At 53.7% G+C, this 22,803-nt stretch overlaps 2 protein-coding genes across 7 annotated transcripts in view; one reads left to right on the forward strand and one right to left on the reverse strand.

Annotated features, from left to right (window-relative positions):
• The first annotated feature begins 3,937 nt into the window (after window positions 1–3,937).
• HTR6 (5-hydroxytryptamine receptor 6) lies at window positions 3,938–19,518 on the forward strand. Its single transcript, XM_003891241.4, has 3 exons — window positions 3,938–5,135; window positions 17,105–17,263; window positions 17,452–19,518. The coding sequence occupies exons 1-3, from the start codon at window positions 4,422–4,424 to the stop codon at window positions 17,899–17,901; spliced, it is 1,323 nt and encodes a 440-aa protein (XP_003891290.2). The 5' UTR covers window positions 3,938–4,421; the 3' UTR covers window positions 17,902–19,518.
• A 1,585-nt stretch (window positions 19,519–21,103) lies between these two features.
• Window positions 21,104–22,803, reverse strand: part of TMCO4 (transmembrane and coiled-coil domains 4) — a 122,440-nt gene continuing 120,740 nt past the window's right edge. For all 6 annotated transcript variants that reach the window (XM_021936768.2, XM_021936757.2, XM_031664922.1 and 3 more), the window contains one exon: window positions 21,104–22,307. In XM_021936768.2, coding sequence (XP_021792460.2) covers window positions 22,262–22,307 — 46 coding nt within the window. In that variant the 3' untranslated portion in view covers window positions 21,104–22,261. The remainder of the gene's footprint in view (window positions 22,308–22,803) is intronic.

Below are 22,803 nucleotides of genomic sequence, written 5' to 3' on the forward strand. Positions count from 1 at the left end.
AGCTTTGGGCTGGCTGGCAACCTCCCTGGGGCCTTGATTTCTCCATCTCTGTCATGAGGCGCTTGCCCCAGTCCTCATGTACGGACAGGCATGGAGGTCTGGGGCAGACAACTCCCTAAAACTTAGCTGTTCCGTAGTGGCACCCACTATCTCCTGTGGGGAGGAAGCTCTCATGGCTAGAAGTAATCAAGCAAAAGCTGAGTATTCTTGAAAGCCCTCTTTACCCTGAAATGTTAAGAGGTCTAGGACTTCATTATTTCATGACCCAAATGACAGTTATAGGAGCGCACACACGAAGCGTCTATAAAGGTCTCAGCCAGGTATAGGACTCATGCCTATAACTCTAGTGCTTTGAGAGGCTGAGGCAGGAGGATCACTTGAGGCCAGGAGTTTGAGACCAGCCTGGGCAATACAGCAAGACCTTGTCTCTACAAAAAACTTAAAAAATTTAGCTGGGTGTGGTAGCGCACACCTCTAATCCTACCTACGTGGGAGGCTGAGGTAGGAAGGTAGCTTGAACACAGGAGTTTGAGGTTACAGTGAGCTATGATAGCATCACTGCCTCCAGCCTGGGCCACAGAGCGAGACTCTTGTCACTAAAAAAGAAAAAAAAAAGTCTCAAGTTCAAGATCATAACAGTATGGCCACAAGGTGGCACCACAACCCTGGCCCAATCTTAAAATAAAATTTTAAATTTTAGTACAGATCATATTCTAACAAACATTAGTGGATCCATCACCCAGAATGAACAAATGTTAAAGTTATTGCCAGGTTTTCTTTAGTTTTGTTTGTTTGTTTGAGACAGGGGTCTCACTGTCACCCAGGCTGAAGTTCAGTGGCTATTCACAGCTGTGATCCTAGCTCGCTGCAGCCTTGAGTTGTTGGCCTCAAGCAATCCTCTCACCCCAGTCTCACAAGTAGCTGAAACTAGAGTCGTGCACCACCACGCTCGGCTAATCTTTAGGTCTTTTTTAAAAATAAAATATATCAAGTATTGTGGAAAAGTGAAAGCAGAAAGACTAATATTCTGTACATTACATACAGATTTTTACAAAGCAACATTTATCAGGCAAAATTTTTTACTCATCCCATTCACAGCTCCACTGGCTTGGTTTCATAGCAGCAGAGAATTTGAGAGGCTTTGCATAACTTCACAGAGCAAGTGGCAGACTCTGGATGATGATCCCAGGTTGCTGGGCTCCCAAATCCTTCCACACAGCACCTCTCAGGGCTGTAGTTGTCCACATCAGAAATCCCTGGGCTCAAGGAGTTGGCACAGAGTTGAATGCATGATGATTGTGCTGATGGGAACACTAAGGCCAAGAGGTAGCATTTTTTTTTTTTTCAGATGGAGTTTCGCTGTTTTTGCCCAGGCTAGAGTGCAGTGGCGTGATCTCAGCTCACTGCAACCTCTGCCTCATGGGTTCAAGTGATTCTCCTGCCTCAGCCTCCTGAGTAGCTGGGATTATGGGTGTGCGTCACCACACCTGGCTAATTTTGTATTTTTAGTAGAGACGGGGTTTCATCATGTTGGCCCGGCTGGTCTCGAACTCCTGACCTCAGGTGATCTGCCCGCCTTGGCCTCCCAAAGTGTTGGGATTACAGGCGTGAGCCAACGCGCCCGGCCAACTAGCGTTAACATAGTACCAAAGACACAGATTACATCAATGTCAGTTAATCCCCTCAGCAACTCTGTGAGGTGGGTGCTGTATTGTTCTGCTAACTATCACAGAAGAGAAAACTGCGACCCAAGGAGATGGAGCCACTGGCCCTGAATCCCAGAGCTGGGATGGAGCTGGGATCCCAAGCCAGGTCTTTCTGACTCTCTGCCCAGGCTTGCTGTACTACGTTCTGTTCCTTGGGGGCATGGCAGAAGTCGTCACAGTGGTGCAGTGTGGTGGCAAGGAGGAAGGACAGGCCTCCTCTCTCTGCTTAAAAGATGCTTCTGTGGGCAAGGCTGGGGCTCTGAGCACCAAATAGCGGCTTAGAGTCGGGGGGTGGGTGCTGCAGGCTCTGAGGTGCCTGTGGGGAGGTTTTTGACCATCTGTGATGGGCTGTCTTTGCCATGGGCATTGAGCAGATCTGAGTTTCGGTTCCACTTTCACCACTTGCTGCTGGTGATCTGGGGCAAGGCCCTTGGCCTCTCTGAACCTCAGTTTAACATCTACCTCTCAGCATTATTGTGGGGATGGGAATAAATAACTGGCGGAGTAGGAAAGCCCCTGGGGACATCGCAGGAGCCTTCGATGTGGGAAGTATTATTTTTCTGTTTCTGTGGAGAAAAAATGATCCCACTCTGTTCTCTTTATACTACTTTTTCTTTTTCTTTTCTTTTTTTCTTTCCTTCCTTTCTTCCTTCTTTCCTTCTCTCTCTCTCTCTTTTTTTTTTTTTTTGACAGAGTCTTGCTATGTCACTCAGGCTGGAGGACAGTGGCACAGTCTTGGCTCACTGGAACCTCTGCCTCCCGGGTTCAAGCGATTCTCCTGCTTCAGCCTCCTGAATAGCTGGGATTACAGGTGCCCGCCACCACGCCCAGCTAATTTTTATATTTTTGATAGAGACGGGGTTTCACCCTGTTGGTCAGGCTGGTCTCGAACTCCTGACCTCAGGTGATCCGCCCGCCTCAGCCTCCCAAACTGCTGAGATTACAAGCCTGAGCCACCGCGCCCGGCCCACTTTCTATGTTGATTATGCCTATTGTTTATCGTCTGTCTCCTTCCACTAGAATGTAAGCTCCATGGAGGTGCGGATCTTTGTTTTGGCCACTGTAGGGTCCCGATGGGTCAGAACAGTGCCTGACTTCTAGTGGATGCGCCTTAAATATCTGTTCAATGAATGGATGAATAGAGTCCACAGTATTAATCTGCACAGCAGTGTTAGGCAGAGACTCTTTTCAGCCAGAGGGGAGAGATACAGAGGGAGGTCACACCCAGGGGAAACCACACCCCAGGCCTCTGCCTGCAGCGACTCTAACCCACCTGGCCTGGGGATTCTCAAATCTGTTCACGCTCTGTTAGACTAGGAGCGCCAACAGCTCAGGGACTTCATCCTTAGTACCCGGCCCCTTTGGCGATCGGGATGGTTTCTGCAGGGAAAGGTTAGCTTCTTGCTCAAACTAACGATGAAGAATGCCCAGAATTACTAACCCGTTTTACAGCTATGGTAACTGAGGCCCAGAGAGGTGTCAGGCGATTTGTCCAATATTTCCCAACTCCTGGTTCCCCTGAAAGCCTGGTGACCCCCTTGTGAGTGGGCAGGCACCCATTAGGGAGCAGTCCCTGGATAAAGGCAGGTCACAGCCCCCTTCTCCGAGTTCCGCCTGCGCCGCCGCCCCGTGTGGGTTGGGAGGGGCATCTGGGAGTGCGGGGGCTGCCGCAGCCCGGAAGGTGACCCCGCGCAGCTGGGGCGCTCGGATCTTCGGCCCACAGGCCCGGGGTGCCGGGACCCCGCCCGCCTGCAGGGCCAGGGCTCGGCTCTCCCCGCCCACCGTGAGGCGGGACGCACGCTCCGCGGCGCGGAGACCGCGCGCTCCAGGCTGCACCCAGCCGCTCCTCCGCGCGTGAGGGCTCCTCGCGGCGCCTCCCGGGTTCGGGAGACCCGGGCCCGCCGCCCGCCTGGCCCGCGGCCGCCTCTTCCTCTCGCAGCCCCGCGGCGCTTGCCGCAGTCGCAGGCGGCGGAGAAGCCAGAGCGCCCCAGGTACCAGTGCGGGCGGGAGGCGGAGGCGACCCTGCGGCCGGGTGGGGAGGGGGCGCCGCGCGGCCGCTGCCCTCCGCTTCCCGCGGGGCCTGGAGGTCCCGGCGCACCCCCGCGCAGTGTGCGCCCGATCCCGGTGCCTCCGCGCCAGCTGAGACCTGCCTTTCCCCGGGGGGCTTTGCTCCGGCCCCTAGGCCCCCGCCCTGCAGACCCCACCCTGGCACCCCACACGCCCACCGGCCGCGGGGAGCCTGCTCCGGCCCGAGAGCGCCCATTCACCCCCCGCGCCCACCTCCTCGCGCTCCCACTTCTCAGAGCTCTGCCCCGGCCGGACGCCCCTCCCCTATCTTGCCGCCCGCCCCCTCCAGGACTCTCTGCTCCCACCCCGGGGCGCCCATCCGACATCTGCTTGACTTCCCGCCGCTTCCTTTAGGGGCCTCGGCTCATCGGGTGCCCCTCCCCAAACTTCCAACCCGTTTGCTCCAGGTGTCCTTGCCCCGTTCCCGAGGGCGCCCAAATAGCCACTCTGCGTCCTCTTGTGGTCGCTGCCCCCTGACCTAGCGCGACCCAGTGCCCCCGCCCATGTCTCCTCACTCGCCTCCCCCGGGGGGCGTGGTGAGTCGCCGTCTGCTCTCGCCGACGGTGCCCGTCCCGCCTGCGCTTCGCCGGGGCCCTCACCTGCCTTCTCACCACCCTATCACGCCCTTACCCTCCACCCCCGGTCCCCATGGTCCCAGAGCCAGGCCCCACCGCCAATAGCACCCCGGCCTGGGGGGCGGGGCCGCCGTCGGCCCCGGGGGGCAGCGGCTGGGTGGCGGCCGCGCTGTGCGTGGTCATCGCGCTGACGGCGGCGGCCAACTCGCTGCTGATCGTGCTCATCTGCACTCAGCCCGCGCTGCGCAACACGTCCAACTTCTTCCTGGTGTCGCTCTTCACGTCCGACCTGATGGTGGGGCTGGTGGTGATGCCGCCGGCCATGCTGAACGCGCTATACGGGCGCTGGGTGCTGGCGCGCGGCCTCTGCCTGCTCTGGACCGCCTTCGACGTAATGTGCTGCAGCGCCTCCATCCTCAACCTCTGCCTCATCAGCCTGGACCGCTACCTGCTCATCCTCTCGCCGCTGCGCTACAAGCTGCGCATGACGCCCCCGCGTGCCCTGGCGCTAGTCCTGGGCGCCTGGAGCCTCGCCGCGCTCGCCTCCTTCCTGCCCCTGCTGCTGGGCTGGCACGAGCTGGGCCACGCACGGCCCCCAGTCCCGGGCCAGTGCCGCCTGCTGGCCAGCCTGCCCTTCGTCCTCGTGGCGTCGGGCCTCACCTTCTTCCTGCCCTCGGGTGCCATATGCTTCACCTACTGCAGGATCCTGCTGGCTGCCCGCAAGCAAGCCGTGCAGGTGGCCTCCCTCACCACTGGCATGGCCAGCCAGGCCTCGGAGACACTGCAGGTACCCGGGGTGTGCAGGGAGACCTGGGCTGTGGGATGGAGAGGAATGAGCAGCCCCTGGGAACCCCCTGGGCATCGCCACTTAGCACACATTTGCTCACGGCCCTGCGTGGCAGTTGTGAGTGCCCACCTTTCTTCTGAACTCCAGACCCAATGCCTGACCCACCCAGCACAGGATAGCTCCGTCAGGATAGGCGGCAGGCTTCTCCCAGGCACCATGTGCAACAGAGAATTTATGGTGGCCCAACTCTCCCCATCTTTGCCTCCCTGGTCTTCCCCATCATGGCAAATGGCACCATTTCGGCATCACATGCCAGGAACTTAGAAATACTTTTCTCCCTCACCCTCATGCCATTCATTAGCGAGATCTGTTGGTGCTCCCTCTAAACAGGTGCCATCTTCACTGCCACTTCTTACTGGGGAGGCTGCGTAGACTTCTACTGGCTCCACTGGTTCTGCTGCAGACCCACTACTCTCCATCTTCTGTGTAGAAGCCGGAGCAATTAAAAAAGAAGTGATCATGCCGCTCCCCTTCTTCAGACTTCAGGCTCCCCATTGTGCTCCAGATAAAGAAAACCTGTCTCAGGATCTGGCCTCAGGATCCCGCACTGCCAACCTCTCCAGTGTCACCTCCACTCTCCCTCTCTCTTACTCTACAACAGCCTTGTAGCCTTTCTCATGCTTCTAGAAGGCACTGGGCTTACTTCTGTGCCCAGGTCTTTGCACTTGCTGTTCCCTGTGCCTGGAATGTTCTTCCCCCGGCTGCCCTCTTCCCAGGGGACATCTTTGACTACCCTGTCTGCAGGCCCATCCACACTCCCCGTCCCTGTTATTCTCCATAAGAACAAGTCATAAGAATGACTTGTTCATTCTGCCTCCCTGACTTGAATATAAGCTCCAGGAGGGTCACACATATCAAGGTCAGTTTTTTTGTTTTGTTTTTGTTTTTTTTTTTTGAGACGGAGTTTCACTCTGTCGCCCAGGCTGGAGTGCAGTGGTGCAATCTTGGCTCACTAAAACCTCCACCTTGCGGGTTTAAGCTATTCTTCTGCCTCAGCCTCCTGAGTAGCTGGGATTACAGGCACCCACCACCACGCCAGGCTAACTTTTTTTTTTTTTTTTTGCACTTTGGGGCGGGGTTCCGCTCTTTGTACCTGGAGTTGAGTGCAGTGGCCGGATCTCAGCTCACTGCAAGCTCTGCCTCCCGGGTTTACGCCATTCTCCTGCCTCAGCCTCCCGAGTAGCTGGGACTACAGGCGCCCACCACATCGCCCGGCTAGTTTTTTTGTATTTTTTAGTAGAGACGGGGTTTCACTGTGTTAGCCAGGATGGTCTCGATCTCCTGACCTCGTGATTCGCCCGTCTCGGCCTCCCAAAGTGCTGGGATTATACAGGCTTGAGCCACCGCGCCCGGCCCAGGCTAACTTTTGTATTTTTAGTAGAGACGGAGTTTCACCATATTGGCCAGGCTGGTCTTGAACTCCTGATTGAGGTCAGTTTTGATCCCCACTGTGCATAGTAGGTCCTATCTCGTTTCGGTGCCTCAGAATGGGTTAGGTGCTCTTAGCTCAAGGCCTTGCATTGTCTGTAAGTGAGTGCCAGCTCTTGCCATCCAGGCCGCAGTGCACCTGACTCCTATTGTCCACCCTCGGGGAGGGGGTGGGAGTGTAGACCGACCAGGCCTGAGACCCAGTGACTTAGGTCGCAGGTCTTGAGGAAAGTCCAAGCTGGGCTCTTTTGGTGTAGCCTTGGGTGGCGAAAGCTCTAGGAGGGTGGGGGTTGCCTTGGAGGTCACTGGGCACATGGGGACTTGGCAGAGGGGTGAAAGGCTAACACCCTTCTTGGCAGTCCCCCAGACAAGCTTGCCTGTCCCACCCCAGTGGTGAGGCCCAAAGCTACCCCTGCCCATCACCTGGTGGGGACAGGGCCCCACATGGACTGGGAGTCCTGGCTGCGGCCCTGCTCCTTCCCCCATCCATGCTCCCTGCAGAATATTCTTGAGTCTTGGCAGGTGGCTGGGACTCTGATTTGCTTCTTCAGGGATAGGATGGCTGCCCTGGGCCATATACCCTGGGTTCTTGTTTTTTTTTTGTTGTTATTGTTATTTTTTAAGAGACAGGGTCTTGCTCTATCACCCAGGTTGGAGGGCTGGAATGCAGTGGCGTGATTATAGCTCACTGCAGCCTAGAATTTATCCTGGCTCATTCTAGCCTGGAGAGCTGGAATGCACTGGCACGCTCAAAACTCACTGAACTCTTGGGCTCAAGCGATCCTCCTGTCTCGGCCTCCCAAAGTGTTAGGGTTACAGGAGTCCTTGGGTTCTTGAAAAGGAGCATTTCACAAGCTTCAGGCATTCAAGAACTGCCTGAGGATATCTTCCTTAATGCCTCTTCCACCACCACCTCCACACCTTAAGCCACTTAATTCACATGCATTTAGCATTTTATTTATTTATTTAGTAGACACAGGGTCTCACTATGTTGCCCAGGCTGGCCTCGAGCTCCCGCTTCAGCCTCCTGAGTAGCTGGAATTGCAGGTGCGTGTCCCGGTGCCTGGCATTCTTAGCATTTTCTTTAAATCATCTCTTTTATCTTTTTGCTTCTATGAATTTGTTTAGAAAGAAAACTTCGTTATCTCCTCTAGAAATGGAAAATCTGTATCCCTTGCCATAAACAGAAGGCGATCACAAACACCACTTCAGTGAAGTTGAAGAAGCCCCAGCCCTATCACTAAAATGCAGCTTGGTGTGGTTGAGGTGATGAGCCTAGAGCCTGCTTTCTCTTTGTAGCGTGCTAGAAGGTATCACAAGCATGGTAGCATCAACCTGGGACTTTGTCTTGACGCACCTGGAAGAGCTGGAAGAGAGCTGTAACGGGCTGACGTGCTCACTCGGTGATTCACTCATTCTATGGGGTGTTCCTTTACCATCTAAAATCATCTCCATTCCCACAGTGCAGGAAGCTCTGCTCTCGTGACTAAGGATATGAGAAGTTGGCTGGTCTGGGTGAGGTTGGGGCAGGAGAGATCAGGATTCCTAGTTTCAGTGGTGCCGGTATCACACAGATTTTCTTTCCATGAATCTCACTGGCTGGTACTAGGATCGAACCTGAGTCTGTGGTCCTGGAACCTGGGCAGGAGTCTCCCAGATGCTAACAGCTGCAGCCCCACAATCTGTGGGCACTCACTGTGTGCCAGGTACCGAGCTAAGCTTATTAATCCCCCAAACACCCAAGGAGTCAAGTACTACCCGCACCCCTGTTAGACAGGTGGGGAAACTGAGGCTCAGAGAGAGAGGTGACTTGCCCAAGATTGCACAGTTGGTAAGTGGGGTTTAAGCTCAGATCTGGTTGGTACCATCACACTGTGCTGGTGTGCTGCCTGTGGGCAGTGATGCTCTTGAAATGCTTTGCTCGGGGACCCCACACCTTGCCCCTTTTCTTCTCTGTGCCTTCTGGTCTCCTCTGTTGGGTCCTCTGGATCCGCCCCAGCCATGGCATCCCTGGGCCTCAGTCCTCAGAGCACCTCGTCCTTTTTCCACATTTCTTCCATGAGTGACCTCATCTTGTCTCGTAACTGAAAATACTACCCACAGGCTGATGACTTCCTACCTGGGCTGCTTACAAGCGTGTGCCACCACGCCCAACTAATTTTCGTATTTTTAGTAGGGACAGGGTTTCACCATGTTGGCCAGGCTGGTCTCGAACTCCTGACCTCAAGTGATCTGCTAGCCTCGGCCTCCCAAAGTGCTGGGATTACAGGTGTGAGCCACTGAGCCTGGCCCTGACTTCCTGATTCCATTCTTGCTCTCTTTCAACCTTCCACAGTGGCTCTAATGATCCCTTTACAACGCAGTTCCTGCCGCGTCATTCCTCTGCTCTGATGGCCTTGTGTTTCACATCACCTGGCCTCTGACCCTGTCTGGCCTCCTCTCCTTCTGTAATCCCATTTGTTTCTTCTCTTTCAGTCATACTGGCATCCTTGCTGTTCCTTGTTCAACACACCAAGCCCGTTCTCCCTCACTTGCGGTTCCTTCTGTTGGAGCGCCCTTTCTTCAGGTCTCCACCCTGTTCTCCCCCTAATTTCCATCACTTACTTCCAGCCTCTGTTGAATTGCCTCCCCTAATCCCTTTCTCAAGAGTAGCACCTGCCACCCTCCCCAGGTCCTCTCCAGTCCTCATTTCCTTAGTTATTTCTCTCAGCAGCACCTCCTACCCCCTGACGTGTTCTATACCTACCCATTTTTGTTTATTTACTGTTTATTTCCTTCTTCTAGAATTTAAGCTCTGTGAGGGTGGGGAACTTGTTTTTCTGTTTTCTTTTCTTTTGGAGACGGAGTCTCACTCTGTCTCCCAGGCTGGAGTGTAGTGGCGTGATCTCGGCCCACTGCAACCTCTGCCTCCCGGGTTCAAGCAACTCTCCTGCCTCAGCCTCCCGAGTAGCTGGGACTACAGGTGCACACCGCCACACCGGGCTAATTTTTTGTATTTTAGTAGAGATGGGGTTTCATGGTGTTGCCCAGGCTGGTCTTGAACTCCTGAGCTCAGGCAATCCACCCGCCTTGGCTTCCCAAAGTGCTAGGATTACAGGCGTGAGCCACCATGCCTGGCCTGTTTTCCACCATGGTCCCAGGACTTAGGGCCACCTGGCACATCGTGGGTGCTCAGTATGTATTTGTGGAAGGAATGCAGTGAACACAGTGCTTCAGGGAGCCTGGGATTCCACCCCTGTTCCTGTGGTTGCCTGTTTTCTCATGCCTTTCAGAGTTACTTCTTGAGTGTCATGATCCTGAGCTTTTTATCGTGTTAATTCATTTGCTTGGTGACATGTATTGACGTCTGCTTTGCGCAGCAGATATTCTGGGCTGTGGATATGGTGGCGAATGAGACCGACAGTGCCTGCCCTCTTGAAATCTGTTCTAGTTAGGGATACAGACATTAATCATCAACCTGTATCACGATGAGGATTATGGAGCTTATAGAAGGGGTGCCTCCCCCAGCAAACATTCAAAATCTATTATTCACTGTGTATATTTGAAGATGAAAGCAAAGAACTCACACCAAGCCCCAAAGTGAAAGGCTGGAGGGGTCTTCATGGGTTGTTCAGGCCAGCGCCTTACTTCTAAGGCAGAGTGACTCAGGGGCCGCTCAAGCCAGAAATGTGTCTGTTCTAATCCCCCTGCTTTCTGGAAAACCCAAACTCTGCCTGTGTTCCTGCTTTCAAATCTACTCGGCTCCTAAGCAAGCCTCCTGCAGGCCATTTTCCTGATTGCCTGGTGAGCAGCCTGCATTTTGGGAACTTGCATCCGGGATGCTGCCTCTGCTTGGCCCTCCTGGGTCACCGCCCCTTTCTTCCCACCAGAGCTGGCCTAGAGGTGGAGGCCCCCTCAATGTTTGGACCTAAAGGAAGTGATGAGAATGAATCAGATGTGGGTGCCTTGGACCCCTTCCCTTTTCCCAGCCCCACTTAGCTTCCTGCCCCATTCCAGTCTCTAGCTTCCCTGCAGAGGGAAAGGAGCTGGGCATAGGTCTCGAGGCCCCAGTTCTTCTGGGATCAGAACATGGGAACTGGTCAGCCTTGAGCATTTCATCCCCTCTCCCTATGTCTGTTTATGGAAACGGGCTTTTAAAAGGCCACTGGTTGGCTTAATCATTTCCACCAGGTCTTCCCACCACCTCAGGGCTGGGAGGAAGGGGTCCTGCTTAGCACTGGGGCTGGGAGTGTGGGCTGGGGATGGAGGAAGAGCCGTGGGGCAGAGTGAGATGCTGCCAAAGCAGGGGAGTCTGTGTGTTGGGAGCAGGGTGGAAGGTAGGAGCCTGGATGTGGGTGGCACTGAGCCATCCTTGGGAGATTGTGGAGGGTCCAGGGTGTTAGGGACAGTTTCAGAGACGCAGCATGGGCCATCGGCTTGAGGGAGAGCCCAGTAGGAAAGGCCCAGCCTCTTCCTCTTCCTGGCAGGATTTCTGGGTCTCTGTGGCCCATAACCTCATCCCATCTCTACACCTCACCTTCCTCCCCACTCCCACCCACCCTTCTCTCCTTCAGTTCCCATGTCTTCCTTCTGTGTGCCCCTGTCTTCCCCTCCCCCTTCTCCTCTCCCATCAATTTCTCCTGCTTTTCCTCCTCCCCTTCCTTTTTTCACCCTTCCTCACCCAACTAAGCATCATTCTGTCTTAGTGATCCATCTTCCCTTCCATCTCTGTCTTTCCTCCTCAGAGGAGGAGGCTGTGATCACAGAAATATCTGTGAGGGGGAGGAGGGGGCGCAGCCAGGGACAGACTGGCAGAGTGACACTGCTGAGCATGGCAGGCTTGGCTGCTGCTCAGAGCCAGGCAGCCTGGTGCAGCCAGGGCTGGAGCAGGAGTCTGGGGGTCTAGCTGGTCAGGGTTCAAGCCCTGCCTCTTTTCTCTCATAGCTGGATGACCTTGGGCAAGGCATTTTACCTCCTTATGCTCCGGGGGTCATGACAGCTATCACACAAGGCTGTTTGAATATTCAATTAGATAATATACACAAACTACCAGGCACATAGTAAGTGCTCAACAAATTTCAGTTAAGCAGTGACTCACAACTGTAATCCCAACACTTTGGGAGGCCAAGGCAGGAGGCTCCTTTGAAGCCAGGAGTTCGAGACCAACCTGGGCAACATAGCGAGCTCCTATCTCTAAAAGTATATGTAAAAAATTAGCCAGGCCTGGTGGTCTGTAGTTACAGCTATTCGAGGAGGCTGAGGTGAGAGGACTGCTTGAGCCCAGGAGTTTGAGGCTGAAGTGAGGTATGATCATGCCACTGCATTCCAGCCCAGGCAATAGAGCAAGACCTCATTTTTTTTTTTTTGAGATGGAGTCTCGCTCTGTCCCCCAGGCTGGAGTGCAGTGGCCGGATCTCAGCTCACTGCAAGCTCCGCCTCCTGGGTTTATGCCATTCTCCTGCCTCAGCCTCCCGAGTAGCTGGGACTACAGGTGCCCGCCACCTCGCCCGGCTAGTTTTTTGTATTTTTTTAGTAGAGATGGGGTTTCACCATGTTAGCCAGGATGGTCTCGATCTCCTGACCTCGTGATCCACCCATCTCGGCCTCCCAAAGTGCTGGGATTACACGCTTGAGCCACCGTGCCCGGCCAAGACCCCATCTTTAAAACAACAACAACAGTTGTTCGTGCCTCTCTTTTCCTGTTGTTGGTAAAATATATGTTTCTGGGGAGCTCACCACTTTGACCCTTTCTAGGGAAAAACATCACTGTTGTCACCAGCACCGTCACCACCACCGTCACCACCATTATCAAACAGCTGAGCCAGAGACCAATAATAACGACAATAGCTAACACTTCTATGGGGCTTCCCATGTGCCGGCACTGTTCTAACTTTCTGTGTATTATTTTATTTTATCCTTATTATAATCCTATGAGGCAGATGCTGTTATAATGCCATTTTACAGAACAGAAAGTGGAAGCATAGCTTGCTTAAGGTCACTCTGCTAGGTTGTAACAGAGCCAGAATTTGAAACCAGGCAGTCTGGCTCCAGAGTCTGTCTTATAACTTTCACAGTATGATCAGACGATGGTAAAAAAATTTAATTGTGGGCTGGGCGTGGTGGCTCACGCCTGTGATCCCAGCACTTTGGGAGGCCAAGGTGGGCGGATCACCTGAGGTCGGGAGTTTGAGACCAACATGGAGAAACCCCATCTCTACTAAGGTACAAAATTAGCCGGGCGTGGTGGTGCACACCTGTAGTCCCAGCTTCTCAGGAGGCTGAGGCAGGAGAATCACTTGAACCCAGGAGGCAGAGGTTGTGGTGAGCTGAGATTGCGCCATTGCACTCCAGCCTGGGCAACAAGAGTGAGACTCTGTCTCAAAATAAATAAAATAAACAAATAAATAAATAAAGTTAACTGCATAAAGGAATACATAAACACACTTTAAAAATTCAACAATAGGGATGAAGGAAAAGACCCCCAAATTCTAGCTAATCACCTTTTACTCCCAAGGACATGCATCAATTTACGATATGTCCTTCTAGGTCTTGCAGGCTGGTCTTGAACTACTGACCTCAAGTGATCTGCCCACCTTGGCCTCCCAAAGTGCTGGGATTATAGGCATGAGCCACCGTGCCCAGTCTAAACCACTGTTCTTTTGATGGACATTAAGGCTGTTTCCAATTTTTTTCCTATCACGAGTAGTGCTGTGAGACACATTCTTGGATATATCAAGTGTGTAGGCATGAATGTAGGTGTTGGCTGGAAGCCGTACATGGGATTGTTGACTGGAAGGGCCCTGGATTGTCCTTCAGGCAGCTGCCCTCTGACATTGATACAGACGGGAGATGCAAACGACAGGACATGGCCCCGAGGGGCTGTGAGGTGGTTACAGGGGAGAGAGAATCCGGAAGAGTGATGCTGGCATCAGTCAGATGCCGTGGTGTGGACTGGTGACTGCCATTGACTTCTGCTCCATGAGGGCCTCTTGGTGACAGTGGTGGGGTTTCTGTAACCCCACCCTGACTGGGCCCATGGATGCCATCTCCAAAGGTGGAAGCAGCTTGGTGAAGTGGGCAGAGTGGAGTTCCTGGGGCCAGAAATGACAGATTCCCCAACTCAACTCTTACCTGCTGTGTGACTTCTGGCAAGTCATTTTGCCTCTCCGAGCCTCAGTGGTCTCATCTGCAAAATGGGGATGACAATGCCTATCTCTCATAAAGACTGAACAACCTAATGACTATCAAATGCCGATGTGTAGTAAGCGGTCGAGAAATGGAGATGATAACGCTGATTTGGGGCCATTCAGGTTTTGTTAGGAGGCCTTGTGCTGGCACAGTGTGACCTTGGGAAGGGTAGAGTGTCCTCTACCCTTTCTGAGTCTCAGTTTCCTTCTCTCTTTCCTCTTGCCTGTGTTCTTGAGTCAACTCTCCGGAAAGCAGAGGAGAAAGAAAAATCTGGATTTGTTCCCAGGGAGACTAGAAAGGGAATCTGAGTTCATCTTCACCCCATTCTCTGGAGCTCCTTCTCACAGTGATTGACCTGAGATATTCCCCCTAGTCCCTCAGTTTCCCCCATGCCCTAGAGCTCTGATAAGATCAAGGCTGCCTCCTGTCCCCTGCCCTCCCCAGGTCACTAAGGGTCGGAGCGATGCCTGGATGAGACAGTGTCTCCTCCTTCTCCATGCCGTCTATTCCCATTGATGGCAGCAATTTGAAGGTGTGGCAGGTCTTAGGAGATTCTTTGGGGGAAGCAGGAGCCTCTTCCTCCAGGCTGACCATGGTGTGGTCACAAAAGCCATATAGAGTCCACTCTGGAGTAGAGAAAACTAGAAGAGGAGGGAGGAGAGTAAAACCCTTTTACTCCCTCGCTAACTTGGAATGACTTTGGAGCAGAACTTGTGTATCATGGGGTGGAGGCGGAGGAGAGCATCCTCTCGCCATAGCATCTGAGCTGCAGTGTGGTGAGTCAGAGCATTTGTCTTGGCGTCTGTGCTGCTTTGGGGAGGCCAGAGCTGCTGGCAGAAGGACAGGGTCCCCAATAGTGCTCAAAATCACCCTAATCTTGCAACACTGAAACAGTAACATGGCTACCAGGTATTTAGCACCTACTCAACGTCAGACACTGTGCATGCATTTATTATCCATAGCTTCACAGTGATGTCGTAAGCTGAGTATCATTTCTCCCATTTTACAGATGTGGAAACAGAGGCTCTCTCAAGATCACAGAGCGAGTAAGTGGTAGAGGCATGATTTGAAGCCAGATCACCTGTCTTAAAAGCCCAGCTTTTGCCTCTGTACAACACCAAGACAGAAGGGAGAAACCAAGGCCTCTGTTGTGAATTTGTATAACCTTGATATTTGTACAACCAGTTTTCACGCGAAGAAACATGTTGAGGGATGGGGATTACAATGTGCTTCGTCTCCCTGTCCCAGCGACCTCCTTGCCATTTCAGAATTAGAATTCCAGCTCCTATGAAAAGACCGCATGTAGTTGGGGTTTCAGCACCATGGACAAGACACCAACTCTGGAGGCCTAGAAAGAGCAGGGGCTGGAGGAGAGGGCATGCGCAGCAGAATGGGGTGGGGTGTTGACTTTGGAGCTCCCTGGAGTTGACACATCTTGGCTTTGCCTCCTCCGCCTTTCCATCTGTGGAAGGCTGCCTGGGAATCTAGCTCCGCTCCTGCCTCCTTCTGACCTTCTCATCTCCCCGCATCCGACCCACCTCTGGCCTCGAGAACTAAGCAGGGCTCTCGTGCAATTTAGGAACTGCGCAAATCCCAGTGCCAGGAAAACCCCCGGCTGTCAAAGCCCAGATGTGTTCCCAGACAGCACGCACACCCTTTGCGTAGCTCATGATGAATTGTGCACACCACTGCCCATGGGCATTAAATAGTAAATAGAGGTGGGCCTCATTTTGTGTAAATCTAATATATGAAAATCCACATTGATTACAAAAAAAACACACATTTTAGAGGAGGGTTTCACATCCCAGCTTTCACGGACTCCTTGGGGTTTCTGGTGGAAACCTAGAGACTTCAAGGTCATCTCTGAACCTTCTGAAAGTGTGGAATGTTGTTTTCTTGTCTGTGTGTGTGTATAAAAATTTATAAGTCTTTTATTTTCTGGGGAGAGGTGTTTTTGTGTGTGTGTGTGTGTAGATTTTGTTAGCTTTTCAAAGGGCACATGAAGTTTAACAAGTGAAGAGCACTGCTGAGCTGAAGAATCATCCAGCTCAGAGAGCCCGTTGGGACTGTGGGGGCCAGTTTGCAAAGTCAAATTCTAACCTCCTCAGGCCCATGCCTTCCTTTCAGTAGCTGCTGGGAAGTAGCTTATTTCTCCTCCTTCTTCCTACCCCCTCATCCTCTTCCTGTCCACTTTTGAGAATGGAGATGCCTGCCAGTTCGCAGTATAATTGAGTTGTAAAATGCCAAGGTCACCAGCATCCTTAGGAACCTAACAAGAGATTTAGCTGCAAACTTATTGGCTTTGTGCACACATTCTCAAAAAAGCCTTTCTATTTTGTGGGGCTCAAGAGTAATTGCCCAGGCAAGACTATTGCTCCCAAATATGAAGAGAATCCACATACAAAGCAATTGCCAAGCTCTGGACAGTAATAGGTCCTCTTTTTCAAGTACTGTTCAACTGCAATTGATATGTGTGTGTGTGTGTGTGTGTGTGTGTGTGTGTGTGTGTGATGGAGTCTCGCTCTGTCACCCAGGCTTGGAGTGCAGTGATACGACCTTGGTTCATTGCAACCTCTGCCTCCCGGGTTCAAGCAATTCTCCTGCCTCAGCCTCCTGAGTAGCTGGGATTACAGGTGCCTGCCACCATGCCTGGCTAATTTTTGTATTTTTAGTAGAGGCAAGGTTTCACCCGGTTGGCCAGGCTGGTCTCAAACTCCTGACCTCAAGTGATCTGCCTGCCTCGGTCTCCCAAAGTGCTGGGATTATAGGCATGAGCCACTGCGCCCAGTCAATTGCAATTGATTTCTGTAGCACTAAAGGCTTTGGAAGGTGCTGGGCTCATTGTAATGTGTGTGTTGGCCTGTGTCATATATTGTCTTTGCAGGGATGGTTGTTCTGAACCATCTGATTTGTGTTTCAGGTATTCTTCTGTCTCATTGCACTTCCTAGAGCTCCTTATGAAATTCTGGGTCAGGGTCAGGGCTCAGTGTGGGATCAGGATCAGGGCTCAGTCTAGGTCCACGGTTGAGGCTTGGTTTGAGAACTTGGTTATGTAGGGCTTTATGGTAGGTGTCAGGCTTCAGCTGGGGACCAAGGTCAGGGCTTAGTTTATTGCTGATGTCAGGGCTTGGCCTGGAGTCAGGGTCAGGGCTCGGTCTAGGACTCTAGCTGGGACTCCGTCAAGGAACAGGGCTCAATTTAATCCTGGCACTAGGGCTCAGTCTAGAATCAGGATTGAAGCTCAGTCTGTGGCTAGGATCAGGGTCAGATGGGGGCCCTTTCTCAACTGACTCGTGTGGCCTTCCTTTCCGCAGGTGCCCAGGACCCCACGCCCAGGGGTGGAGTCTGCTGACAGCAGGCGTCTAGCTACGAAGCATAGCAGGAAGGCCCTGAAGGCCAGCCTGACGCTGGGCATCCTGCTGGGCATGTTCTTTGTGACCTGGTTGCCCTTCTTTGTGGCCAATATAGTCCAGGTAATGCCACGGCAGGGGCAGGTGAGTCCGGCCCTTGCATGAGAGGTCCTGGATCCCAGTCCAGGCATGGGGACAGGGGAGGGCAGGCTGCCTCTCGTGGTGCGTGTGTGTGTCTGCTCCATCCATGCTGGGAAGGGTGGCCTGGGTCCCTGCCCTGGGACCAGGCATGACGCATCCCCTCCCCTCAGGCCGTGTGCGACTGCATCTCCCCAGGCCTCTTCGATGCCCTCACGTGGCTGGGTTACTGTAACAGCACCATGAACCCCATCATCTACCCACTCTTCATGCGGGACTTCAAGCGGGCGCTGGGCAGGTTCCTGCCATGTCCACGCTGTCCCTGGGAGCGGCAGGCCAGCCTGGCCTCACCATCACTGCGCACCTCTCACAGTGGCCCCCGGCCCGGCCTTAGTCTACAGCAGGTACTGCCGCTGCCCCTGCCGCCGGACTCAGACTCAGACTCAGACGCAGGCTCGGGCGGCTCCTCAGGCCTGCAGCTCACGGCCCAGCTGCTGCTTCCTGGTGAGGCCACCCGGGACCCCCCGCTGCCCACCAGGGCTGCTGCTGCTGTCAACTTCTTCAACATCGACCCCGCAGAGCCCAAGTTGCGGCTGCATCCACTCGGCACCCCCACGAACTGACCCGGGCTTGGGGCTGGCCAGTGGGGAGCTGGACTGAGCAGAACCCAGACCCTGAGGCCTTGGGCCAGCTCTTGGCTAAGACCAGGAGGCTGCAAGTCTCCGAGGAGCCCTCTGAGCTCCAGGGGGGTGCGCAGAGCCGGCCCCTGCTGCCATCTCCAGGCCCCTTACCTGCAGGGATCATAGCTGACTCAGATACCATGTTCTGAAGGATGCTCCACCGTCGAGTGTAACTTGTGTGTGCAGAGGATGGGCTGGAGGACTCCGGATGTTGGGGAGAAGGGCCTCTTGGTCCAGGTTAGGGTGTAAACAATCATGGCTTTTGCCCATTCTGTCAGGCTGGACAGCAGGGAATGCCCCCACCTGCAGGCATGGATTAATGCTGGGCTGAACCCGTTGCTACTCACAGTGTAGTCCATGGACAATCAGCATTGCCATCACCTTTGGGTGTTTGTGAAAAATGCACATTTCTGCCCCTGCCCAGACCTGCTGAGTCAAAACTGCATGTTACCAAGATCCCAGGTGAATCACGTGCCCGTTACAGTCTGAGATGTGCTGCCTTAGATGATCTTTAACCCTGAGAATGATTTGCTGGAGGGTTTTTGGACCTACCAGTCCCCCCACCCTGGTATATATGTGGCAGCAGCTGCACCTGGGAGGCAGGCAGGCACACATGTGGGCCTCTGCCCTACCACCTATGAGCTCTGGGGCCGGACACAAGTTACTTAATCTCTCCGAGTCTCGGTTATCCCATCTGTAAGATAGAGAAATGATGCCTATCTTGCAGGGTTGTCTTGAGAATTAAGATAATGTGGGCCCAGCACCCAGTACCTGGTCAGTTAAGTGATACGTTCTGTTGCTACGACCCCCGGCTATCCCGCCCCCTGGCCTCTCTGGCTGTGTGTCAGGAAAGGCTCTTTCTTCCCATTGTTCTCTTTCCATTTGCCTCCCCATCTTCAGCCCCGGCCTGGCCTCCCACAGCCTGACTCTGGTTCCCGAACTCCCTGTTCTGGCTCCTGGGTGGGGACCCCATCTCTCAGGGACCCTCCCAGCTCCGAAGCTGCTGCACTGCCTCTCCTGGGGGCAAAAGGGGCAGGCGGCAGTTTCTTTTTCAGCCTCAGGACTGGTTTACCTCGATCCTGGGGGGTCCTTGGACCTAGAAGGGAACAACTGATGGGGGTAAACCCAGCCCCTTGCCCACCTCCCTCTGGCTTTCCCTGGGGTCAATGAGAGAAATGGGAATGGTAGCTACTTGGGTCAACAGAGCAGAGTCAAAGAAGAGCTGTCCCTGGTGTGGGGTGGGGCCCACGAGGCAGGCAGGTGGACTCTGGCACAGGGGCCTTGGTTTCTGGGGGCAGCGGGTTGGGGAACTCTTGGTCGCCACGGTTTACCTGCCATAGGTCCTTTTTCAGCCCTGCCTCCCCCAAGTTCCACCAACACAAACTCCCAGGGAGTCCTCCATGCCCGGCCTGGCCCTCTCCTTGGTGCTGATGAGACACAACTCTGGCTCCGGCCACGGGCCACGGGCCACGGGCCACGGAGGGGCCATGGTGCTTGTGGGGCTTCCTTTATCCCCCAGGCCTGCCCAAGGGGACTCTCAATAAACTCTAGCTGAAGGCAGTGGCTGTCGTGTGGACTGGATTCAACTGAAGGGCCACACGGGGCTTGAGAAGCAGCTGGTGTCGTGGGAGGAGGCCTGGGGGTAGGTGTCCTGGGTTCTGGTCCAGATTCTGCCCCTTTCATTTGGGACCCCAGCAAAATTCTTTCCCCTTTCAGAGCCTCCATTTCCCATGTGTGACACGGGCAGTTTAGTTTAAAAGCAACAAGAGTTGCATAAATATTTGTTTTTAAATTTTGTGTTTTAAGAGTTGGAGTTGGCACGGTGGCTCATGCCTGTAATCCCAGCACTTTGGGAGGCTGAGGCGGGTCGATCATTTGAGGTCAAGAGTTGGAGACTAGCCTGGTCAACATGGTGAAACCCCATTTCTGACCGGGCGCGGTGGCTCAAGCCTGTAATCCCAGCACTTTGGGAGGCCGAGACGGGCGGATCACGAGGTCAGGAGATCGAGACCATCCTGGCTAACACGGTGAAACCCCGTCTCTACTAAAAAAATACCAAAAAAAACACAAAAAACTAGACGGGCGAGGTGGCGGGCGCCTGTGGTCCCAGCTACTCAGGAGGCTGAGGCAGGAGAATGGCGTAAACCTGGGAGGCGGAGCTTGCAGTGAGCTGAGATCCGGCCACTGCACTCCAGCCTGGGCAACAGAGCGAGACTCCGTCTCAAAAAAAAAAAGAAAACTGAGGCTCCCATCTGTACTAAAAATACAAAAAATTAGCCGGGTGTGGTGGCAGGTGCCTTAATCCCAGCTACTCAGGAGGCTGAGGCAGGAGAAACCCTTGAACTCGGCAGGTGGAGGTTGCAGTGAGCCAAGATCATGCCATTGCACTCTAGCCTGGTGACAAGACTCCATCTCAAAAAAAAAAAAGAGTCGGAGTCTCACTCTTTCACCCAGGCTGTGGCACAATCATAGCTCGCTGCAGCCTCGAACTCCTGGGCTCAGGCAATCCTCCCGCCTCAGCCTTCTGAGTAGTTGGCAGTGGCTAATTTTTTTATTTTAATTTTTTGTCAATACCAGGTCTCGCTATGTTGCCCAGACTGATCTCCAACTCCTGGCCTCAAGCAATCCTCCTACTTTGGCCTCCCAAAGTGCTGAGATTACAGGCATGAGCCATAAATGTGTGTTGAATGAACAAATGAATACAAATGAATACACATGCATCTGAGCGGTGATCTGGCTCCTATGTTCTACCACTCTAATTTCTGCTGCCCTCCTCCCACCTCCCCCAGAGCTTGTCAATTCTTCCTCTGCCTGGGCCTTGATTTCCCCATCTGCACAACGGGGGTGCATTATCTCTGGCCCTGTCATTCAGGTACTGTGGGAGGAACAAAGAGGAAGGCTCTCACGGATGCAGACCCAGTGGCTTGGGGCTTGGGCACTGGAGTCTGACATACAGGGGCCTGGAACTTGGCTCCATCACTAACCACCTGTTCGGCCTTCAGCAGGTTACCTGATCTCTCTGAGCCTCAGTTTCCCCAAATATAAAATGAAGATAATAATAGTCCCTACCTCATAGGATTGCTGTGAAGGGCAACTGACACATCCCAGGCAACCACTTGGTATGTGGTACATGCTCAAGAAGTGGTAGCTTCTTATTGTTATTTATTGCTGTTGTTATCCCCTCTGTTCCTGCTACAGGAAATTCTTTCCATGTAAAATTCATTCTTGTCCCCAGGCCTAGTTCACAGCCTTACTGAAAGCAATTCAGCACGTATTCACCATGCTCTGTTAGTTATGTCCAGATGTTGCGTGATGGGGGAGCACACTCACATTGCATCTGTGTGACTAATGTCCCTGGAGTTGTGCAGTGCACAGCCTGCATGGCTGTACAGGGCAGATCTGATTGGATCTCCTAAGAGCAGGAGTGAGCTGCCCTCTTTGTACCTGCGCCTGCTCGGTTACTGCCAGTTGATGGTGGCTGTCAGCTGGTAGGCTGGAGTGTGGATGGAAGAGCAGGCATACACCTGGTTTTACTGAGGCCAGGGGAGAGATGGTGTGGGAGCCTCAGGTCCCAGAGAGCCCCCGGGACCTCCTGATGGGCAGCCAGACTCCAAAGCTATGAGAGGAAGCACAGAAAGCCCACAGCTGGCTTCCAGTTCTGGGGCTCTAAGCCGTGCTTGGTTGACTCTGCAGGTCTCTGATGAGGGGACGGCTGCTTCCTGGTGGGGTTTCCCTGGGGATAGGCAGCTTCCCCAGGGTGGGCGTGTTCTCTCTTCCAAATTCTCCTTCCTTCCATTTCCTTTCCCTTTCAGTCCTAATTCCTTCAGTTTAGGAAAGAGACCAGTGGAAATTCCGCACCCCCAGAGCTCCTGGGAGGAACTCGAGGGTATGAGAGAGAGCTGCATACAGAGATTGGGAAGGACGGCTCAGGTCCCCTGCTGTGGTCAGTCCAGCCCCGGGCTGGGGCCCTGGGTCTTGCAGGCACAATCGGGGCAGCCCAGTGGGTTGGGGTCCGTGCCATGGCTGCAGATGGGGGTGCTTTCAGGGCTGGCAGCAGCAGGAAGGGAGGCCCCTTCAGATTGGTCCAGCCCTGCCTGCACCTGGGCTTGGCTGGGGTCTGTGGACATGGCCAATTTGGAGGTGTCTCCGGATGTGGGACCCTGGGTTTGCCCAGCGTGGTGGGGGATATCTCCTGATGAGGCGGCAGCTGCTGCCTGGCGAGGCTCCTCGGGGGGCAGGCAGCCTGGGGCCAGCAAGAGCCCCTTCTCATCCCAGCCTGGCTTGGTACGGATGCCCACAGCCTTCAGGATGGCGTCCATCTGCTTGGCATAGTCCAGGTGGCCGCTGACCTGCAGGAGACAGTGAGTGAGCATCACGGTGGGTGTGTGGAGCCCAGCCCTCCCCAGGGACCTCCAGCCAAACTTCTGGGCCTCAGCATTGCCCTGAGCATCCACAGCCAACCAGTCACCAAACTCATGACTCCATTCCTCAGTGGCTCTCAAATCCAGAGTGGGTGGGAAGGCTCTATGTTCACAGCTGTTTTAGAATTTATTAAATAAAGATGAAGGATGTTTCTCTAAAAAATCTGGATCCTTTGGGGGCAGGAAGGAATCTCCTGATAAACAGAAAGGTGGTGTAGAAGCTCTCATTCTTTGCTTGAAGCTTTTTTTTTTTTTTTTTTTTTTTTTTTGAGACAGGGTCTTGCTCTGTTGCCCAGGCTGGAGTACCGTGGCGCAATCTTGGCTCACTGCAACCTCCACCTCCTGGGTTCAAGCGATCTTCCTGCCTCAGCCTCCTGAGTAGCTGGGATTATAGGCGTGTGCCACCATGCCAGTAATTTTTTGT

Source organism: Papio anubis, chromosome 1, assembly GCF_008728515.1.
Source record: "Papio anubis isolate 15944 chromosome 1, Panubis1.0, whole genome shotgun sequence".
Classification (NCBI taxonomy): Eukaryota; Metazoa; Chordata; class Mammalia; order Primates; family Cercopithecidae; genus Papio; species Papio anubis.